The sequence below is a fragment of the Candoia aspera genome, chromosome 2, assembly GCF_035149785.1.
Source record: "Candoia aspera isolate rCanAsp1 chromosome 2, rCanAsp1.hap2, whole genome shotgun sequence".
Classification (NCBI taxonomy): domain Eukaryota; kingdom Metazoa; phylum Chordata; class Lepidosauria; order Squamata; family Boidae; genus Candoia; species Candoia aspera.
Window position 1 is genome coordinate 64922324 of NC_086154.1, and position 20716 is coordinate 64943039.

General features: G+C 42.2%; 1 protein-coding gene across 2 annotated transcripts in view; it reads right to left on the reverse strand.

The window, feature by feature from the left end:
* Nucleotides 1–560: 560 nt before the first annotated feature.
* Nucleotides 561–20716, reverse strand: part of FAM193B (family with sequence similarity 193 member B) — a 36186-nt gene continuing 16030 nt past the window's right edge. The window contains exons 2-10 of one of the 2 annotated variants that reach the window (XM_063292082.1): nt 15663–15902; nt 14966–15182; nt 14434–14634; nt 13488–13884; nt 9368–9563; nt 8633–8869; nt 5358–6360; nt 4178–4253; nt 561–948 (exon numbers count right to left, since the gene is read on the reverse strand). In XM_063292082.1, the coding sequence (XP_063148152.1) occupies nt 852–948; nt 4178–4253; nt 5358–6360; nt 8633–8869; nt 9368–9563; nt 13488–13884; nt 14434–14634; nt 14966–15182; nt 15663–15902 (2664 nt within the window). In that variant the 3' untranslated portion in view covers nt 561–851. The remainder of the gene's footprint in view (nt 949–4177; nt 4254–5357; nt 6361–8632; nt 8870–9367; nt 9564–13487; nt 13885–14433; nt 14635–14965; nt 15183–15662; nt 15903–20716) is intronic. The other variant, XM_063292083.1, reaches the window with a different exon arrangement.

Genomic DNA, 20716 nt, shown 5'->3' on the forward strand with positions numbered 1-20716 from the left:
ATCTGCCCAGAATGATTATTAGACTTAGGGAGAAGACAATAGGAGAAAATATTAAAATTTGCAGACTTTATCTGCATTGCTCAGACAACAAAGAAAAATGCTGACTCTCGGTGGCCATGGGCTACTTGCCTGAAATGAAACTACAGCTCTTACTACTACTAGTAGGATCCTAGTAACAATATTGTACTTTATGGTATGTTGATCTGAGAGAATAACATTCCCTGAGAAGTAAGGTAACACAGCCAGACTGAATGACGTGTGCAGTTTCTGGAAACAGACAAGGGCTGTATCACACACAGAAGCTCTGCCACTGTAATTCTGCAAGGAAATAACTAAGTTCTCAAAGCAGAAGACAAGCTCTTGCTCCTTGGTAAGAGGAGCTCCTTGTGTACCTGTTGCCCTTACGAAACTCAACGATGTTGAAGCAACATGTAAGAAAGAGCTCAAGACCAGAGGGGGTTCCATCATGCTACACCTGCCACAAATAGGGCCGCGTCCTGGCACCAAAGGCCCAGTAAAGGCAGAACAAACAACAGAGAAGATGGATTTTTTAAATAAAATAAAAAATTAAAAAGTCCTTTATTGGGTGCAGCCTGGTCCCTGTGCCACGCTGGGCCTTGGCTGAATAAGACTGCCCCTGGGCTTGGGGCGGCTCAGTCAGCATCTCCCCGAACGTCGAACACTGAGAGGTGAGGGACATGGGCTGTCCAGGCCCTGCCTATGGGCTAGGGATGGGAGCCCCATGGGGAGGGGAAAGGGGAGGGCCAAGGGTCAGTGAGGTCAAGTGTCTGTCTATGGGTTTGGGAGGAGGGGAGGTGAGGTGCAGATATACCAGGGCTGCACCGCACACCTCACTGAGCTGCACTTGAAGTGGTTTTCTTCAGGGTGAAATTGGTCCAGTTCACAGCCACTTTTTGTCGGGTCTGCTTGGCTGAGTCCAGGCAAAACCTGCAATACAGAGCAGGGAGGGATGTAAAGGGTGATGAATTACAGAACAGAGTAGTAATTTGATTTAACTGTACAGGCACACACATAGATACACTTCATTATCTCCCCCACATGCACACAAACATTGGTCATTCCTCTCTCTCTCTCCCTCTTTCTCTCTCTATACTGAATGAGACATCAGGAATTCATTAAGATAGCTACTTTATGAAGAGTAACATATATGAGACCATAGGCTGACTTGTAGACTCACTGATGAGAAACTAGTTTTTTCAGACATTTCTCCCCTCTCGTTCAGTTCCCTACTGTTAATATTACTTTGATTACTTCTCCTTGACAAGTACACCTGTGCTTTCCCCCAGAGCTTGGGTGAGGGGTATTCTTGGCTTCTTTGCAAGGTATTTATAGACTTATCAATATTGCAGAAAGAAATGGTTTATGCTGTAACAGCAAGCCAGAGAAAACAAGCAGATGGATCCAGTCCTTTCTTAGGCAATTAATGTACAGGTCTCAATAGACCTTACAACTATTACCTAAGTAGTACATTGCATGCCTACCGAACAGCATCCTGAAAGAGCTTCTTCAGGATGGCTGTCATGGATACCCCTCATACTTTGACACTGATTCAGTGGAGAAGTCAATCTTCCTCAAAACCAACCTCCTCCTTTTAGACTTTCTTGACCTTATCCCCAAAACCAGCAGCAGCTTCCCATCACTCAGTCTTCACCAAAACTAATATTCGTACATAGCCAATAATGACACTGTTAGACCCCAATGACTCACATAGATTAGTCAAAGTTCTTTAGTTCTGAAGCTGCATTGGAGTCAATTTTGAATGGCTGAATAGCCAGAGAGAATATTATTAACTGCTAGGAAATTTTGCTACAAGTTTTTAACTATTTACTATGGGGAAGTAATGCTCATGGGTTGGAATATAATAATATCACTGTGTTGTACTTTCTTTTTCAGGCAGGTTGCCAAATACAAATGTGCATACAGGTAGTGTTAGGTAGAAGCTTTACATCGATATCCAGTGAGAGATATTTTTGCTTTTGTGTTATTTACTGGTTGTGTTGACAAGAATCCATTGGTGACACATACTGCTTCCACTTTGGTCAATTTTTCTGTTGAATGGATGGATAGTAAGTAACATTTAGCATGGACTGCCATTACATGTACTTTTGTGGTCCTAAGATAAAAATGAGGGAACAAGGAATTTATTTCAAGTTCCCATTATTTCCTATGGTGAAACATTCAATATGTTTCAAGTTTTATTTTATAGGAACATAATAAAATGCTTAAAGTGAGACTACCTTGTATTAAGTTTCAAGCCAAATGATTTGATTTTTTATATTTTATTTTTATATTTTATTTTATGAACATCCTTAGAGTGTAAGTAATCATGTAAGAAATATAAGTAATAATGGAGATGGAAGCAGTATGTGGGAAACTGGAGGAAACTCCAGTTTAATGAATTGTAGGACCTCAAAAAACTGTAAATAAGAGGGAAAAAATAGGGACACATTTGAAAAAACTGTGTGATGCTTGCAATATAGGAGCAGAATAAGCAGCTACTAGAGGCTTAGAAAGTAGGAATCTATGAGACAGATTGTCATAAAGGCAATAGGGAGGTGAACATTAGAGAAATAAAATATAAGAGATGTTGTATTCATTGTTCAGAGTGGTCTTCTAGTTTCCTTGAAGAAGATGGCCAAAAATTTACCAGAGCTGGAAACATCTTTCAATTAGCAATTATTGTCAATCTTTCCTATTTATTAACAATATATTTACCCTGCTTTTCTGTTACAAGGCCCAGCTATCAAAGTGCCTGAACAGGTGATGACAATGTACTCTATTCTGAATGGCTCAGAATATCTAGGGTCATTTTAGTATGGCTCTTGGTAGATCAGGGGACTGAAACTATTTTGAACTGGTTCCTTGTTGTGCCACCACAAATTAGCCATTATGGGGGAAGTTACAAATGTTACAAGTGCTGCCTCTTTTCTTGCTATAACTGAGTTTACAAGTCATGTTAAGTCATAGTTTGTTTAAACATGGTTGGTTGTACCAGACTTACTGATCTACCCATTAGCCATGTGTTACAAACCATAATCGCAGGAATTACACATCAGAAAACCTAATGAAGTACATGGTGGTGCATCATGATATGTGAACTGTGGATTGGTATAAATAGATGCATGTTTGGGCTTAACCTGCCCCCACTGTCTTCTTTCTTTCTTTTCTTTTCCCCACCTGCCCCTTCCAGTCTTCTGTTTTTTATTCTGGCTGTTCCCCAAAGCATATTATTTGAGTTGATCTTCCTTCTTCCACTGTCTTTACCACCACTGCTGACATCCCCAACATTCCCTTTTTGCCTCTCCTTCCCCACAGCAGACTGGTGCTCCCCCCGCCCCAGTCTCCCAATCAGCAGCCCTTCTGTTTGCTCTTTGGTAAATAGCAAAGCTCATCCTGCCTCCAACTCTCTCAACCTCTTCCTTTACCCTGAAGAATTCCTTTAGCCCACATGGGCAAGGAAAATGCAGAAGAGGCAGTAGGTGCAAGGTACAGCTCTATTGCTCAGCTAAGTAACTTAAGAAATAAAAAATAAAAACTGGATTGAAGGAGGCAGTGGATATCCAGGAATGCTGTGGGATCTGTGTGGGCTGCATTTCTGACCATCACCTAGAAATTCTGAGAGAACATTTCCTTCAATACTAGCAATAGTAAGTGAATGGACAATCGTGATCTATCGTTCTTGTACTTGCCAAATTCATGGAAACAAGCCTATCCAGGAAACTCTTCCTTTCAGTATAGTGAATCTGAGCTTCCACTTCCTAACCAACTTCTTGATGGATGATGCTTACAATCAGGAACCCTACAAGGCTGGTGTGTATATCAGTACACCTCCTTGCAAATTAATGATTTGCAATAAGGAAGAGCATTCTTTTCCATTCCCCTTGAGCCAGTCTCATCCTTGCCACAGAGTTCAAACATTGTGCTAAGCCATAATGTGCTTTGGTTTAGAGCCGCACAACAATCTAGCACTGTGATTTATAAACTATGGTTTATAGCATCATATATTGTGTGCACTGAACAAATTGTGGCTTATTCAGCAAGCCATATTAATTTATGGTGACATTTGTATTAGATCTGCATGGCACTGATCTCCTTCCCATGTGGAAGCTGAGGTGAAAAGACCCCAAGTGTCAGTTTTAATGTGACAGAGTCTTACCGCTTGAAGTATTCCACTTCTCTGTCAGTCTCATCCATCTCCACACTATCCAAGTCTTTGGGCAGGAACACATCATCTATCAATGCACAATACAAGAAAGTTAGTGATTCAGAAGAAAAGTCAGTAGTGGGCATCTCCTTTCCTTGCTAGGCACAGCATAGGCTTTCCTGTATTGATGCAAAATGTGTTGAAGACCACAACCTGCAGGCCTAAACGAAGAAAACAAAGTGTTTTTCAGTTTCATTGTATTCTATTCTGTGTTTGTGTCACAACAGCAAACACGGCTGGTTGAAGTGGGAAGAAAATTTTCTGGGGAAACACAGATATCCAAAGGACTGTGTAAAATTCCACATGGCCCAGCCTGGCTTTGTGTGGCTCTCAACTTTAAATAAATCCAGAATATTTTTCATTCTCACAACTGCAAAGGAAAAGTATGAGAGTAAAATGAAAGGCAAGCTTTAGCAAGAGGGAGGAACCCTGATGCCCTCCAGTTATTTTTCATGCACATTCCAGAATCACTGGGCATGATGGCTGGTTCTTAGGGTGGTGGAAGGCCAAAAACATTTTGGGAGCTCCAGGTTGCATTTAGCCTTAGTGTTCTCTCTCTCCATCTCCCATAAACAATAATCCTTTTTCTGTCAACACACCTCTCCCCTCCCTGGGCCACATCAGCCTCTGCCAAAACATTCCAGCCTCTCAAAAACTTACATGAAAGTATAAACTCGGCACAAAAAGTATTTATAGTTTACTTCCCTGGCTCAGTGAAAGTCTCTCTAGTACAATGTTAAGGTCCTTTTGGAAAGCATATTGAGATTCTAGGCCAGCCACTTCCAGTCTGTTATTCTTGCAGATATGGTGGGACTGCATCTCCCAGAATTCCCAGCCAACGGGGCTAATCCGGAGAATGCCAGCTTGGGAAAGGTTGCTGTAGTGCTATGAGATGTGACTGGGACAAACTATTTATACCTTTCAGTATGAAGCTTAACAACTGTCCAATTTCAGTGGGCTTCCTGACTGAACTTGCAAACAGCTGGCAGCTGGTGTCATCATACATATGATGGGTTTCAAGCAATATGCAGTGGGGTCTAGAAGTGCCAGCACTGTTGGTGTGTGAGCGGCTTACCAGGTCCTAAAGAACAGTTACAGAGTGGGAAAAGCTTGGAGAAAATCTGGTACTCACCAATGGAAGGGCTCGTTTTCTCCATTTTGTTCCTACTCTTCTTGCCTTTGCCCTTTGGTTGAGGCAAATCATCTGGGACAGCTATGTGGGGGAGATGCCGGTCCCCAGGCCCAGACGGAGCAGGCTCTTGCTCAGCCTGATCAGCTCTGCCTTCCCCTCTCCGATTCTTCCCATCAACGCTCTTCTCTTTGTCTGCCTTAGAGCCACTGCAACTCCATCCCTGGCTCTGTCGCAGCCCTCTGGCACCATCGCCTTGCTCGGCGTTACTGGTGCCTCTTGGGGCTTCGGAAAGGTTGCCCTTGGGGAGATTCTTCTGCCCCACCCCCTTGGAGCCAGAGTTATCACTAGTGGAGATAGCTTCCCCCTTCTTTGCTGGGCAGCCCTGCCGTTTACCCTTTCTCTGCTTTCCAGTGATGGGCACTTGTTCTAGCACTTCCGTTCCCCTGCTCGATGCTGCCTCCTTTGATTCGTGGTTAGCTCCAATTTCTTGGGGAGAGTCTGTTGCCTTGGGTGATTGAACCCAAATCATGCGAGAGAGGTTGGGTACAGCATTCAGCCTTTTTACCACACCATTTTCGGAGGCTGGTGGCGGTACTACCTCTCCAGGGCCTTCAGCCCATCGAGGACCCACCTCATTTCTCAGTAATGTATGATTATGTGGCGCATTCAGACTGAGTGGAGATAGGTCAAGGTCAATCTCTTGCAGCTCAGAGGAGCCATTGAGGTGGGAGAGCAGGTTCTTCTGTTCCAGCACAGCAGCTTTTTTGGGGAAGTCATTGACATCTAAATTGAGGTCATAGACACTGAAGCTGGCGCGAATGGAATCCTTGATGGTGTTCTTGATCTCCTGTAGTCGGCTGCTCAGAAAACTGTTCACTCGCTCCAGTTCTAGCTGGGGCCACTCCAGAAGCTTTTCTTCAGGCAGCTCCTGATCTTGACCTGTTGGTGGGCTTCGATCTACCCGCTTCTGAGCCTCAGCCTCTAGCTGGGCCTTTTCCTTCTCCTGCAATACCAGAATTAGCAGTGTGAACCCATCAACAGTTTCAGCAAATCAAACAGCAACTGAAAGAGTAGCCCTGTGGCAGGGATGAAGGACAGCAGTCAGTCCCAGCTAAAGTAGATGAATTGGCCCCTACTTTTCAGTCTGTCCATCTCCACTTTTATGCAACTAGATGAGCACTGCAGCAAACCACAGAGTATACTAGGGAATTGACACTGGAAACTAATGAGATGGCATATACAAAGTCTGTGCTATGGTAACAAACCTTAGGGAAGAGTGCCCTGCCAGCAATTTCCCACAGCAATTTCCCTCTGTATACAAGTTCCAAGGCTGCTACATCCCCAGCGCTAAGCTCAGCTCATGGCAGTGCAACATGCAGGAAAGAATGAAGGATGTGAGCAGAAAAACAAATATAAACTTTCAAGCTGCCTGACCCAGCTCAACAGCTACTTAGGAACCCAGGTGTGAATAGTCGAAGGGCTTGTTTAGTTAACCACAGGAAAAAAATCCTCAACTCATTCTAACTTCTGGTTTGTTTATATGTTAAAGAGGGCAGATCAGAATCTGTAGCAAGAGCATGAACTTCGTTCACTTCATATCTTTCCACTGGAAGTTACAGTAAAGCAGAGTTATTATATCCTCTTTGCAAAGGTAGCAGGAAAACAAAGCTCTTCCCAATTACATAGTGCAATTTGCCAGCTGTATGCCAGTTGTATCTAGAACCCTTCTCTCACATTCACCCTTTCAGGTGAGCTGGACTCAGGAAGAGCATAATAGTCTGATTTGGTATAATGCATCTTCATTTATTCAGCTTCAAGAATCCCCAGATGGATAAAACAGCTTTTGAATTAATCCCTAAAGGGTCCACGATGCTTTTGTGTGGTTCACACACATATTTTTTGTGAGGAAAAACCCTGCTACAAGACTCAGAGTAGGCCTAAGATTACTGAGGGACAGCTGCATCCCCATTACATTAATCAGTCCCAGCCGGTCAGGCAGAGAAGGCAGGTTACGGACCCCGCCCATGAAAGAATGTTGTTTGGTGGGGCCCAGGAAGAGAGCCTTCTCTGCCATTGCCCCCACCCTGTGGAACCTTCTCCCCCCAGAGGTGAGGCAAGCCCCCACTCTCCCAGCCTTCCGGAAAGGAGTGAAGACCTGGCTTTACTATCTTGCGTGGGGCGTGAGGAGAAGTAACCAACCATGGGGGTGGTTAGCACCCTGAAGATGCTCCCATAAATTAAGAACTTTTAAACCTATATCTTGGATTATATTGTTTAAGAATATTGTTCTATTATATTTTAACAATTGACTATTTCTGTTTTATTGTAAACTGCCCAGAGTCGCTCTTTTGAGTGAGATGGGCCGTGACTAAATTTGAAATATAAATAAATAAATTTGCAATTCCGCTTTTTTTGCAGAATTTGGAAAAAAAAAAGGGGAGGAGATTCACAATCCATTTATGGGGAAAAAGTTATGACCTAATTATATCAAATATTTTTGATACCTTATGTCAATGATGAAAATACATCCAAATGGACTTGTGAAAACTATAAGGTAAAGGTAAAGGTTTCCCTTGACGTAAAGTCCAGTTGTGTCCGACTCTAGGGGGCGGTGCTCATCTCCGTTTCTAAGCCGTTAGAGCCGGTGTTGTCCGTAGACACTTCCGGGTCACGTGGCCAGCATGACGACACGGAACGCCGTTACCTTCCCGCCGAAGCGGTACCTATTGATCTACTCACATTTGCATGTTTTCGAACTGCTAGGTGAGCAGGAGCTGGGACTAGCAACGGGAGCTCACCCCGCCGCGCGGTTTCGAACCGCCGACCTTCAGATCGACAGCTCAGCGGTTTAACCCGCAGCGCCACCACGTCCCACTTTGTGAAGACTATAAATGCATTAAATATTTCATTCAATCAAACCACTTATCTATATCCATCTGTCCATGCATATACACCCAGATTCAGGGACTGCTGTTTATACTTCTGAGCCAGTTCTCACCCAAACCTATCCTCATTTGAGATTTAGCCTTCTGGAAGGCTGTAAAGAGCTGGCTTGTCCCCCAGGCTCTGGGATAGGGTGAAATGGGTGTTTGTGAATGGCTTTCTTGGAGGCATCCATGTTTTTGTTTCTACGTCTTTAACTGTTTTTCGGTTTTATTTGCTGTTGTGAGCCACCGAGAGTTGTGTTCTAAGATGGGCAGCCCTACAAAACTTTTACACCATTTTGCTAGGTCCGGGATGCTCATTTTTACCCACTCATGTACATGCAAGCCCACCTTCTTCTTCTGCTTGTGGCGCGCACGCTTAGCAGCCTTGGCACTGTTCAGAGGCTTTGGCTCAGTGCTGTTAATATAATCCAGCAGCTCATCCACGTCCCGGTGGTCTACAGCTGGTTCTCCCGAGCTACTGCTGTGCCCCAACTTTTGAGGAAGTTCCTCTTTTCTCTTGGTCAGTCTGGAGCGCAGCTTTTCCCGGATCTCAGCGTAATTCCGGCTTGTTGGAGCAGCTGGAGGCTGTGGACAGAGTTGACTGTTAGCTAGCTATAACACCCTGAGTTGCCACCTCAAAATTATCCCCAAGAGATACCACTCCCAGGATCTTTCATGCTCTCTCCTTCCTTGGCCAAAAGTTTTGCAGAGCAAGTCTCATCCATTTAAGCCAGTGTTTCTCAACCTTGGCAACTGTAAGATGTGTGGACTGGCTGGGGAATTCTGGGAGTCGAAGTCCATGCATCTGAAAGTTGCCACGGTTGAGAAACACACTGATCTAAGCATTTGCCTTCAGTTCTGAAGAAATCCCAGTTGAAACACTGAGTACAAGTTATAACAGAATTCAAAACCTGGGGCAAGAACAACAGTCCAGGACAGAGTGAACTCAACTTGAGGAAGGCCAGTGCTAGAATGAGAAAGGGAGATGCCGTGCCTCTATTACCAGAAGGGTGTCCTTCCAGGCTGTCACGTGAAGTCTAAAAGTGTAGATTAGGGATGGCTGCTGGCCATGCTTTCACTTACCGCATTGTGGCCAAAGAACTCACAGTAGCAGCAGTCACAGAATTTCCCATCTTTCTGGGTAGTGGAGGATGAGGTGCAGGAGCTACGCTCAGAGCTGCTGTCCTCATCCTCACCAAGCCCCTCATCTGCCTCACAGGACTGTGGTGCGTGACAGCTTGTACCGTTTGGAAACTTATGACCCTTGCAGGCAGGGTCCCTGTGAGAGGAAGAGGGAAAAAGAAAAAGAAGGTAAGAAAATGCACACCAGAAGGATTCTCAGCTTCCAGTGGACATGCTGGATTGATGTTTAATGTCAGGAATGAGCTGGATGAATGCCAGTATATTAAAGCCCCATCCAGGTAAGATAGAAATTCTGTCAGCAGAAGGTCTGTCTGACTATGGCAGAAAACGTGTTTGGAAAAGGAGTTGCACTTCCCCTGAAACAGCAAGTTCACGCTTTGGGCTACTCTTAGACCCGGTTTTGTCTATGGATCCTCAAAGGTACCTTTCACTCATTTTGATAGGTGCACCAACTCCATCCCTCCCTGGAGGGATGTACAACAGCAAAAGAGTAAATTCGCTATTCTCATGCTTTGCTTGTTCAGATTGGATTATTATAATGCATTATATGTGGGGCTGCCTTTGAAAAATGTTTGGAAATTCCAGCAGGTGAATAACACAATGAAATTGCTAACAAGAACTCACTAATGTCCACCTTCCACCAGAGAAGCTCACTGGTGTCCTTTGGGCCACAGATTCTCTCCCAGACCAACCTACTGCACAGGACTGTTTTAGGGAAAAATAGGAGGAGAGAATGCTGTGTATGCCACCCTAAGCTCCTGAACAAAACATCTTAAAGTTGCTGAGGTTAGGAAACACTAGTTTAGGTGATGTAGTAGGATAGGAAAGACCCAAGTCCACCCTCAGCCATGGAGAGTTTAGGCTAATCCTTCTCTCTCTCAGCACAACTTACCTTACAAGGTTGTTGCAGTGGGGAAAAATTGGACAACAATGCTATGTCTACAACCCTGAATTCCTGGAGGAAAGGTGGGATATGAGTCTAATAAAATAAATAAATGCTTAATGGACATTTGCCCTCACATCCACCCTCCCTACAGAGATAGTGCAGGGGTCTGAAAAAGATATTTCCACCTTTGAGTTCCCTCCCTGCCAAAATCTCTGGTTTTCAGAGGCCTAGTTCCACCCAAGCGGCGCAGAATCTGCTTCAAGCACTGTCTCCAGTTCTAATTGCCACACTTGAAAACAAATTCAGAGACATTCAAACAGGTTCAAAGAAGGGAAAGAAAAGTGGTTGGGGGCACAAAATGATATCCTACGATAAGCAAAGAAACAACTTATGTTTAACCATGAGGAGAAAAGGTGGTGGGTAAATATGATCCTATCATCAAATGTACAAAGTGTGATCACACATAATAAAGCCAGAACATACTCTCCCTCATCCCACAATGTAAGAAGACATGTAATAATGACTTTGCTGCAGGAACACAGATTTCATTTGTACATAAGAATAAATTCGTAAGAGTGGTTCAATGATGGAGCCACGGCCTAAGGAGGTAGCCCTTTCTCAGTCTGGTTAAAATCTGAAACACTTTAAAATGGGTTCCTGCATCAAGAAAGGTTGGTCTGACTGGCCTAAATGACCCCTTCCAATTCTATGCTTATATTTGCTTGGTATTTACAATGTTTCTCTTGCTACTGCCACTCCTTCTGTTCTGTTACTGTAACCCACTATTTTTTTAAAATTTTGTTCAATGAAGTTTATGAAATTGTGAATCACTTTGGCCATTCGTATGGAAAGATACAATGCATAACCCTCTAATAATCTCAATTCCTGTTCCTCCAAAGAAGTAAGGATGTGCAAATCTCCACATCCTGGTTGTAAAAAGTGCCATTTTTCTCTTGGAATGTGCCAATCCAGCCATTCTGGGGTGGCTCATCATTCTGCTTTTTAATCACACGCTACAAACCACTTCCTGTTCTGGAATAATAATTTTCAGTTCTGGTACAAATAATAACCTCTCCAGTTGTAGTACAAATAAAACAACATCTAGATATATCTAGAATTCCTTTGAGTATTTGGGACAAGATGAACATGATGAAGACAAATTTAACTCCAAAGTTGATTTATATTTTAAGAGGTTTTCATATTTTTACTCCTTCCCTTGTTTGAAGTGAATTTATATACTACTAAATAATATTTTGTGGGGCAGGATCTTCTTTTGAGAGCCTTACTCTATAAATTACATTTGCCTGTTGAGAAAGGGATGTTGGGATTTAATTTTCCATATTTTCAGGCCTATCACTGAGCATTTATTTTAGTCTCAGTTACTGGTTGGAACAAGGTTTTTCAGAATTTAACTCCTCTTTGGGCTCAGCTGAAAAGTTATTATTAAAGTCTGCTGAAATCTTGAGAAGTATTGGGATCTTTCTCAAGGAAGTTTCAATACCTGCACTTCATGCTGCAAGAAATATATGGAAAATATTGGGTCACCAATAGCATTTTGGTCCTTTACCTATTAAAAACTTAATTAAGATCAACTCTAATTAAGAATAACTGATATATCTTTTGTGGAAACATATTCAGTTCCTTAAAACATGATTATCTTAGAATAAAGTAGCTCTGTTAAAGCAGTTTTTAAACTTTATAAAATTTAAGAACTTGATTTACTTCAAAATGCTCCTTGATGGCTTATTCAACTTAAACATTTATTATTTGGATTTGGACTATTGCTGCTTCTGAAAGTCTATGTTTATTAAAGAACTTGGAAGAATTAACTGATGTTCCCAAACCAGTAAGAGATCAATGCTATTTCTATGATCTTTTTACCTGAATGTCCTGTAAAGTAATGGCAGATTGTTTTTAAAACTGTAAAATGAGTGTCTTCTGATAAAAATGTGGTTAATACAACAAGAAAAAAATACTGTTTCTTCTTTACTGGACACTCCAGAGCATATTCAGCAATAGTTTGTTATGGTTGTCTTGCTCTTAGAATTACAGTTAGAAGATAGATTATTTATCCATTACAATTTTGGCTTATTCTACTCTTGCCCTAATAAAGGTTGAAATTCACAGAACTGTCAGATTGCCTTTAGGTCAACTGCTGTTTCTGAAATCGAAATTATTTTAATTGTAATTTTTGTTGTGTTTTTTCTTATATTGCTTTTGTGTGGATTGGTTGTTACACGCCCAAAATTATTTAATATGGGCAGCCATATAAATTTTCTAAATAAAGAAATAAATACCCACACTCTTCTTAGCTATTTCTCCAGTACTTGGAATTTATCAACGCATCAAAAATCGTAAATCCTTGACATGGAGGGATTCATCAACACTGGAATTATACAACACTGGAAAGATAAAGCTGAGCCTGTTTAGTAGAGTGGACTGCTGATATGTGTGTTTGTCAATAATGTGAGTTATTCTTTTGTTGACAGTGGGGCAAGGCAGAGGACTTTTGATTAAAGTAATCTAATTTTCTGGAGTTGTTTGGTTTATGATACAAATTTCCAGATGCTTTTTCATTTTTTAACTATTATACAATTGTTGTCAGTAAAACAGTAAAAAGGAATAAAACAATAAGTAATGCTACATTTTTATTTAACTTCTGTCATATATCCTTCCATATGGCAGCATTAACTCTTGATGAAACAAATTAGGATTCATCTATCGATGGGACAGCTATGCACAAAGTAAAATTGTCTAGAGCTGGAGTTTTGATTTAAGAGTTTAAATCAAGTCCAAAAGACAATTGCTTCTGACTGGAGTTCTTGAGGACAAGAATCAACACCCCTCTTTGGCAGCCAGAAAGAACACAGGAGGAGAAGAGCCAGATTATCAATGTAACTACCAATAAAACAATACTTGGAAAAGAGCCTAACACCCTGCCTACTAGGCCATTAGTTTGCTTGGTATTTTTAAGGATTAATTCACACCAAGCAGGTATGACGTTCCACAGGATGTTATGTCAATCGAACATCAGATATTCCAAAAGTATGTATCAAGTGAGAGCTATGATTTTTGACAACTCTGGCAAGACTAACTGGCAAACTATGAGGGGAAATGCAGCAAGCATTCCAAGTAAGAATACTGGGAATGCACTGCAGTCAGAACTCCACTTACCTGTTGGTGCTGGGTAGCTGATGTGATGCGGTAGGAGGTGCCAAGGAACCACTGCAGTGCCCGTTGCAGGGATGGGTGCAGCCTACAGGAGGTGGAATCTTCAGCAGTGGCACATTGGCAGTGGGTAAGTGTGGGCTCTTACAAGGTCCAGTAGGAGGGGATTCTGCTCCTGGCTTGGGGGCTGGCGCATGTGGACTAAGGGCTGGTGTAGGAAATGGGGCCGCCTGCGGTGAAGAGCTCAAGTGAACGTGAGGAGGAGAGCTGTAGGGCCCAGCGTGGGCAGGCATCTGCTTTGCAGGAAGGAGTGCCGGTGGCTGCGAGGGGAGGCCTGTGGGGCTGTTGGGTGGAGCAGTGAGGTCCACATGCCGGTGGTGCTCTGAGGAGTGGAAGGCCTCTCCTGCAGCCAGATGGGAACAAAGTTATGTTAGGTCTAATCATTCACAGCAGAAACTTTCATGAACGACTGAAAGGATAAAAATACCCAGAGTCACTAAGCCCATACATTAAATACACTCCACCATATACTGCTGTTTCCTCCCACAAAATATTTTCCTCCTGTAATATCTCCAAGGGTCTAGGACTACATACCTAGATACCACAGTAAAATCCAACCCAACACTGCAGTCAGCTATGTCTTCTCACACTTGGCATTTCCACAAGTGACATGCTCTCCCAGAGCATTTTAGAAAGTCCAACCCAAGCTCAATGACATGCAGGATGTTTGAAGTTTTAAGCCCATTCAATAACCCCCAGAGATGGTTAAAGAAGTCAACCCTGGCTGGCTTGGATCTGTCACACAAAAGCCCCATATTCAACCAGAAGAGAAAGGCTCTGTGGAGTCCAGGAGGAATAAAGAGCCTTCAGTTGGGAGCGCAATAATGTGGCGGTGTTTTTTTGCCCTGCCGATTTGGTCTGTTGGCCTTCCCTAGGCCCTGCATATACAGACCTGGCGGGGTGGGTCTCCGACACATGCTCTTGAACTGCTTGGGCAGCGTTTTGCAGAAGTCGAGTGAGGTAGGCAGAGGTGAGTCGGGGGTGCCGCTGGGAGCTGGGGTGAACACGTGGCTGTAAGGACAGGCTTTGAGCCCACCTCCTACAGCAGGGGCCTGGTTGACACACTCCGGAGAGAGGCCGGGGTGCTTGTCACCTGAAATGGAGTCAGAAATGGAGCTGGCTGCTCTCCAGGCCCCTAGCTCACCTCCCCACTTGTGGAACCTTATCTGGGTCCAAGAAAAAGGATGGAGATCATAGGTCTCTGGTGATAAGCCTAGCAAGCAGAAGCTTTCCTATGAGCATTACTTGGCCCCAGGAGAAGACACCGTACCTTCTCTGGACCAGCAGATGTGAACACTTTCTTAATATAGTTGTGCAATATCCATCCCCATAACTAACAACATCCTCCAAGAAGAAGCTATAGGGAGAATTCTGCTACCAAAAGGGAGTGAACAATCACTAGTCCAGGGCCAACATGAACTCACCTGGTACAACAGGTGTTCCCCCAAGGGAGCTCCCCTGAGCTGCCCCATTTGCATGCTGGGAGTTCCAGAGCCCCGAGAGCTTGTGTGCGGACAGGAAGGAGCTGGGGTCCCAGTCTCCTGAGTTCCCATGGCACGAGGATGAAGATGATGAAGACGAAGAGGAGTGGGAGCCTGCCCCGCAGGATTGTGACTTACAGGCCGTATGTGACAGTGAGACCTGGGAAGAGAGTTGATGGCTTAAGCAGTCAACCATTCCAATTCATCACCTCTGTCTGGAAAAGTAAGCTACTGACTAATCTATGTGGGAACATAACATTGGACTAATTTTTTTTCCTACTCAGTTGGGCCCTTCATGGCAATAACACAGAAGAGTAAAACTGCAGGTTCTTTAGGGGGAGGACAGACAGACCGGTCTAGACTTGTCTTCAACTGTATTTCCTTTCCTACCACCAAAAAAGAAACAGTGGGAAAAAAAAAGACCCAAAGCCCTATAACTGTACAAAAAGCATCTAACAATGTCACAGCTGGCAAATCTCACAACTTGCAACCCAAAGCAATTAGAATTGTGTTCATCGAGTTTGAGAATGCCAAAATTTAGGCAAACCTTTGATGTAGACATTAACCCTTTGTTAACCAATGGCATGTGCCTGGAGTGAGCCATGGGCCTTCAAATATTTCTGTAGAGTTAAATGCTTACCGCCAGAGCCTGCTCCTGGACTGCTCTTCTTTCTTCCTCTTCTACACTCTGCCTACAGCTTTGGCAGATCCAGAGTGGCATCTCTCCCAGAAGGTTCTGCACCAATGTTGGTACAAAGTCTGGGGGCAGCCGCTCACCTGGGGATACCAGCCCATTATGGGATGGCCCTCCCCAGTCTTTGCGCTCCCGGTGGCACAGCAAGCAGCACGTTTGCACCGACTGGTTGGAAGTAGGCAGCGCCTGCAGCAGAACAACAAAAATATACCTAGGGCATGTTGCTTGGAGGAAACATCCACACAGCCATTTTCTCAAGGTACATACCTACAGGGCCTGCCTGAAGTTCTAAGTGCTGGGGCAGTGCAAAACATTCAAAAGGGTGCTTTGCAAAGTGCATTGGTCTAAATGAAGTGCTCCTCAAACCCTGAGGCAGCCACATCCTCTGGAAGACTCAGTATGATTGTTTCAAAGGCTTTTGTGGATTGTCTGCATGCAGGCACAGATTGAACTTTCTCTGGATCTGCTGGTGAAACAAAGAGGCTGGGCAAGCAGACAACCTTTGAAAGCTTTGAGGAAGCTACGCTGAGTCTTCTGGAGGATGCAACCGCTTCAATGAGTCAAGGACCAATACATGCCAATACATTTTACAAAGTGCCCCTTCAAATGCCTTGCACAATCCTGCTAGTTACCAGTAGCAGATACAGGAGTGGGAAGAGAGACAGAACAGCTTGTGATTGCAGAAGAGACGTAAGGAACAAGGACAGCATCCCTCTCTTTCCAGGTTTCAACTTCTGCCTCAGCCTAGTATGCTGCCTCCCCCCACCCCCACCCAATATTTTCAAGCCTATGTCAAAGGCCTCTGGGCTCAGCCTATCCTTTGCTTGATACTTAGTGTGAGTGAAGATGGAAGAACAGCTGCAACACACAAGACAGAGAGATCTTCTCCTTGCTGCTCCTTTCCTCCCACATAACAAGACCTAGCCTTCAGCTTCCTCTCTGGGTCTGGGGTGGAAGTTTGGCAACAAATCGGACTCAGTGCTGTGAAGAAAGTGTGACAAGCATGAAGAGTTAAGGGCAAGACTGCATTGCCTCCTTCAAAGTGAAAAACCTGGGACAATAGGCTGTGTTGAATGGCTGTCACAAAGCAGATGGCCTCTCTCAGTCCCAAGGTGAGACAAAGCAAAAACACATTAGCAAGAGACAGAAGGAATACCGGTCTGTACTTCTCATAACATCTGAAGGAACAGGTGTGCTCAGCGGGTTGGGATGGCCAATCAAAGTGAGAAGAGAAAAATTTCGTATCACACCAAAGACTGGTAACATCAGACCATACCTGGTGAATCAATCATATTCACGGAATAGAAAAAAAAAAAAGGGGGGGGACCCAACCCCTACTTGTATCTATTTGCCAGAAGGCAAGTAATTTTTTTCAGCACAAGTTGTCTATTATTCATATGGATAATCTAACTTGTGAGGGGCATAAACTAACCAAGTTTTGGAGTATTGTTATTAAGAACAGTTGAGTTATAGCCATTAAAAATGTTGCATTAAGGCAGCTATAAACTTCTTTTGTACCAAACTGAAACATTTCTCAGGCTAATCTAAACTAGCTTTACTCAGGTAGGATTAAATTTTCCACAATTCCCAGTAGACCCAACACATCTGGAAAACACCAGGTTGGGGAAGGCTCATCTATTAAATATTCAAGGCTATTTTGATGAAAATCAATATCCCATATTTACCTGAATTTAAGAGAATATCCCACATAATTAAAAAGAAAAATGAGAAAAGAAAGATCTGCCTCCATTATTGTATTTCTCAGAGAGAAGTATCTTCCCATTTTAAAGATACATTGCAGAAAAAAAATCCTTTAATAAATATAGTATTTATTCCAAAAGTTTTAAAATCAGTCTAGCCTAGAGGTCTTCCATCACTAGTAGATATTACTATCACTTCTTCCTAGTCTAGTTTGCCTATGCTTCACAGACAATTAGTAAAAGTAAAGCATTGGTTATATAATACAAAGCAATACTGCTTAGATAAAAAAGAGCTCCTCATAGATTTCACCAAGCTTTAGCTTTCAGATATATTGCCATCTCATGCCTTGCTCTGTTGTCATTAGAGTTTTACCAAAAGCTGTATGGAACCCTATCCCTCTTCTCTGGTTAATTATGTGAATGTCTGTTCCATAGCATTTCTACCCGGCTTTCAGTGAGTTTTCTATTCATTAAGGAATTAGGAGCTTGATGAATCTCTTTCATCTTGTTAATTTATTAATTAAATTATTAACTTGATTATTTTTCATCTATTAGCCTCAAAGGAAATTAAGTATTACCAGCTAAACAGTTGCCTTGTTTTGTCATAGGCCTGATTCAAGTATTCACCTTGTACTTGTATTTACTGTACAGGATTCTACCTGAAGATCTATACTATATGTCAGAATGCTAACTCTAAAGCCTTCTGCTGAAAGTGGCAGAGAGCCACTGAAATGGGCTAGAATATGTTTATATACAGGCAGCCTAGACTATGTACAGTCATACTTCAAATTCAGAGCTGCTGCTCTTTTTCCACACATACAGCTTCAACTGAGCATTCCCCTATCTTTGCAACCCTTCAGACAGACGTACTAATCAGCGTATCTAGTTCTGACTCAGTACTCTATTTTGCCTCTTCCTGATTCAACCAGGCCATCTAATTTTAAAGAAAACATTGTTAAGCACAGAAATCACAATCTGTAAGAGCCCTATTTGTAGATGATAATGATGATGATATAATTAAAAAACTATAACAGTTGATGAAGGAAGCAATAGTGATAACACAGGGATCAGCTGATCAGTACTTTCCACAGCTACCCTCTGTAGAAAGAGGAAATGTGAGTTTCCCCAAAGATAGATTCTGAAGGGAAGTTTCCATGCATGTATAAAACATTAATGATATACTATTGTAAGACCATCCCTTATGCTTTGAAGGAGAAAGGAAAATAATCCCCAGAGCCCTTGCTCCCATCCACATATCATACTAGTAATGCATGCAAAGGGTATCTAGGTTTAATAAGTTAAATCATCTAAAATTCCTCCACACAAGGGGAATCTGGGCTAATCAAGATATCCCCTTATATAGAAGAGTTCTGCACACATACATTGGTATACATGACAATGCCTCATGTCTGCCGGGTGTATAAGCAATGGAAAGATGAACGGTTAGACCTCTTCTCCCCATGGCCCCTTCTTGCTTTCTTTGAATGAATGAGAACTTTTGTCTCCATCACCCCATGGCCCTGGAATAAAGTATTTATTTATGCAATTTATCCACTGTCTCAATCCTAGAGTCTAGACAGTCTACAAATATTAAAATATCAGTAATAAATAAGACACTTTTTTAAATTATTAAAACTACAACAGAGTGTAGAAAGCACTATTTCCATGCAACATCATCAGTCATATATTTATACACAACCTCAGATTTAAAAACCTATTCATCTCTGAAGCTTCTTGTCTTCACTCTTCACCCTCCTTCTGCCTCATTGTTGAGGACAGCATAATTCCATATATGCTGCTTTGAGGACAGGACATAAATGAGAAAATAAGTTAGTACACTGTTTTTCATAAGCAATCCTTCCCTGTAAAAAGGAGGTTCCCAAGACTGATGAAATGTGAGGATCTTTATATTGGGCCCTAGCGTTAATTCAGAAGGAAGTTCAATTGACATTACTAAAAGACATGTATGATATGTCTCAGAATGGACCTCTTTGCTTGATGACATCATGACTAGTGTCTCAGTTTCAAAGAAATGAATCATTAACAACGTGTGTTAGGTTATGTTCTCCCCACTGACTATGCAGTAAGCAAATTTCTTACTTTTTCCATATTTCTCCATTTTGCTAGAAAAATTATTCCTCAGTCAGATCCGACATCTGGCACTTTTCTAAACAGTGAGATACTTTGCTTCCACATTAGCCTGTTTTCAGCTGATTACATTCAGCAGTGTCAAATATTCACAGTGTTCAATGTCTTTCTAACTCATTTCTCAATGGGCAGGGTAATACTCCATTATATAAAAAGCCTCCTATTAAAAATGTAAGAATTGTCTACTGTCTGGTTGTTCCTATTATTAAGGCTTTCTCAGAACATGCATAACATTTGTATATTGTCATAGCATATTACTCTCTCAATACGATGATGAATGCTAGCAAACCAGAGGGACTAACCAACTGAAGATAACAGTAAGTATCCTACCCCCAATACTCAAGAATATTTTCTGATAATTATTCGCTCATGTATGGCCCAAGTTGCTACCTTACTTCATGTCATTTGTAGATGTATTTGATATGGGTTTACTTTAAACCACTGATTCATTGGGAGCTTACTTCCAAGTCCCTGCATGCAGCTTTGAGCATTTAAAACTAACCAACCCAGTTTCAAACCTTAATCTCTGCATGCCATTTTATTTTGGACCTCAAATCTACAATGCAGGCTTTGTGACAATTATTTTACACAAAAGCTACTGCAAAGAAGTCTAGTTCTTCCATCATACAACCATCTCTCCCAACATCATTAGGACTATTTTGAAGAACCTTGTCTATTTGAGAAGCTTTTCCAATTTGCAACAAAACGTATAAACAAACAGTCCATCTTCAGAGAATAAATATTTATCACCCACATTACCTGTACCCCTTAAAAGTGAATTAAGATTATGGAAGAGACTTTAGCAAACAGCACATGCAAAGGAAATGCTATAAGAAAAACTGTATTTATGTAAATATGTTTTAAATCAACTCTAATTTTATTTTTGCCAACCCTAAATTTAAACAGAAAACAGTTTTCTTACTTTATACTTTATACTTTATAAAATGAAAATAATTGGTATTAATTAGTTTCAGCAAACATTTTGAAAGAAAGCAGCCCTCTCATATTTATTATTTAAACTGGTTCCACACAATATATTAGATCCAAAAATACATAACTGAAAAGGCAATATTCTAATTAGAATTTTGGTTTCAGTTACATTCTTTCTTGGTCCTATATCCAACCAGCAAAAAGAAGTACTGAGCCTGTTCA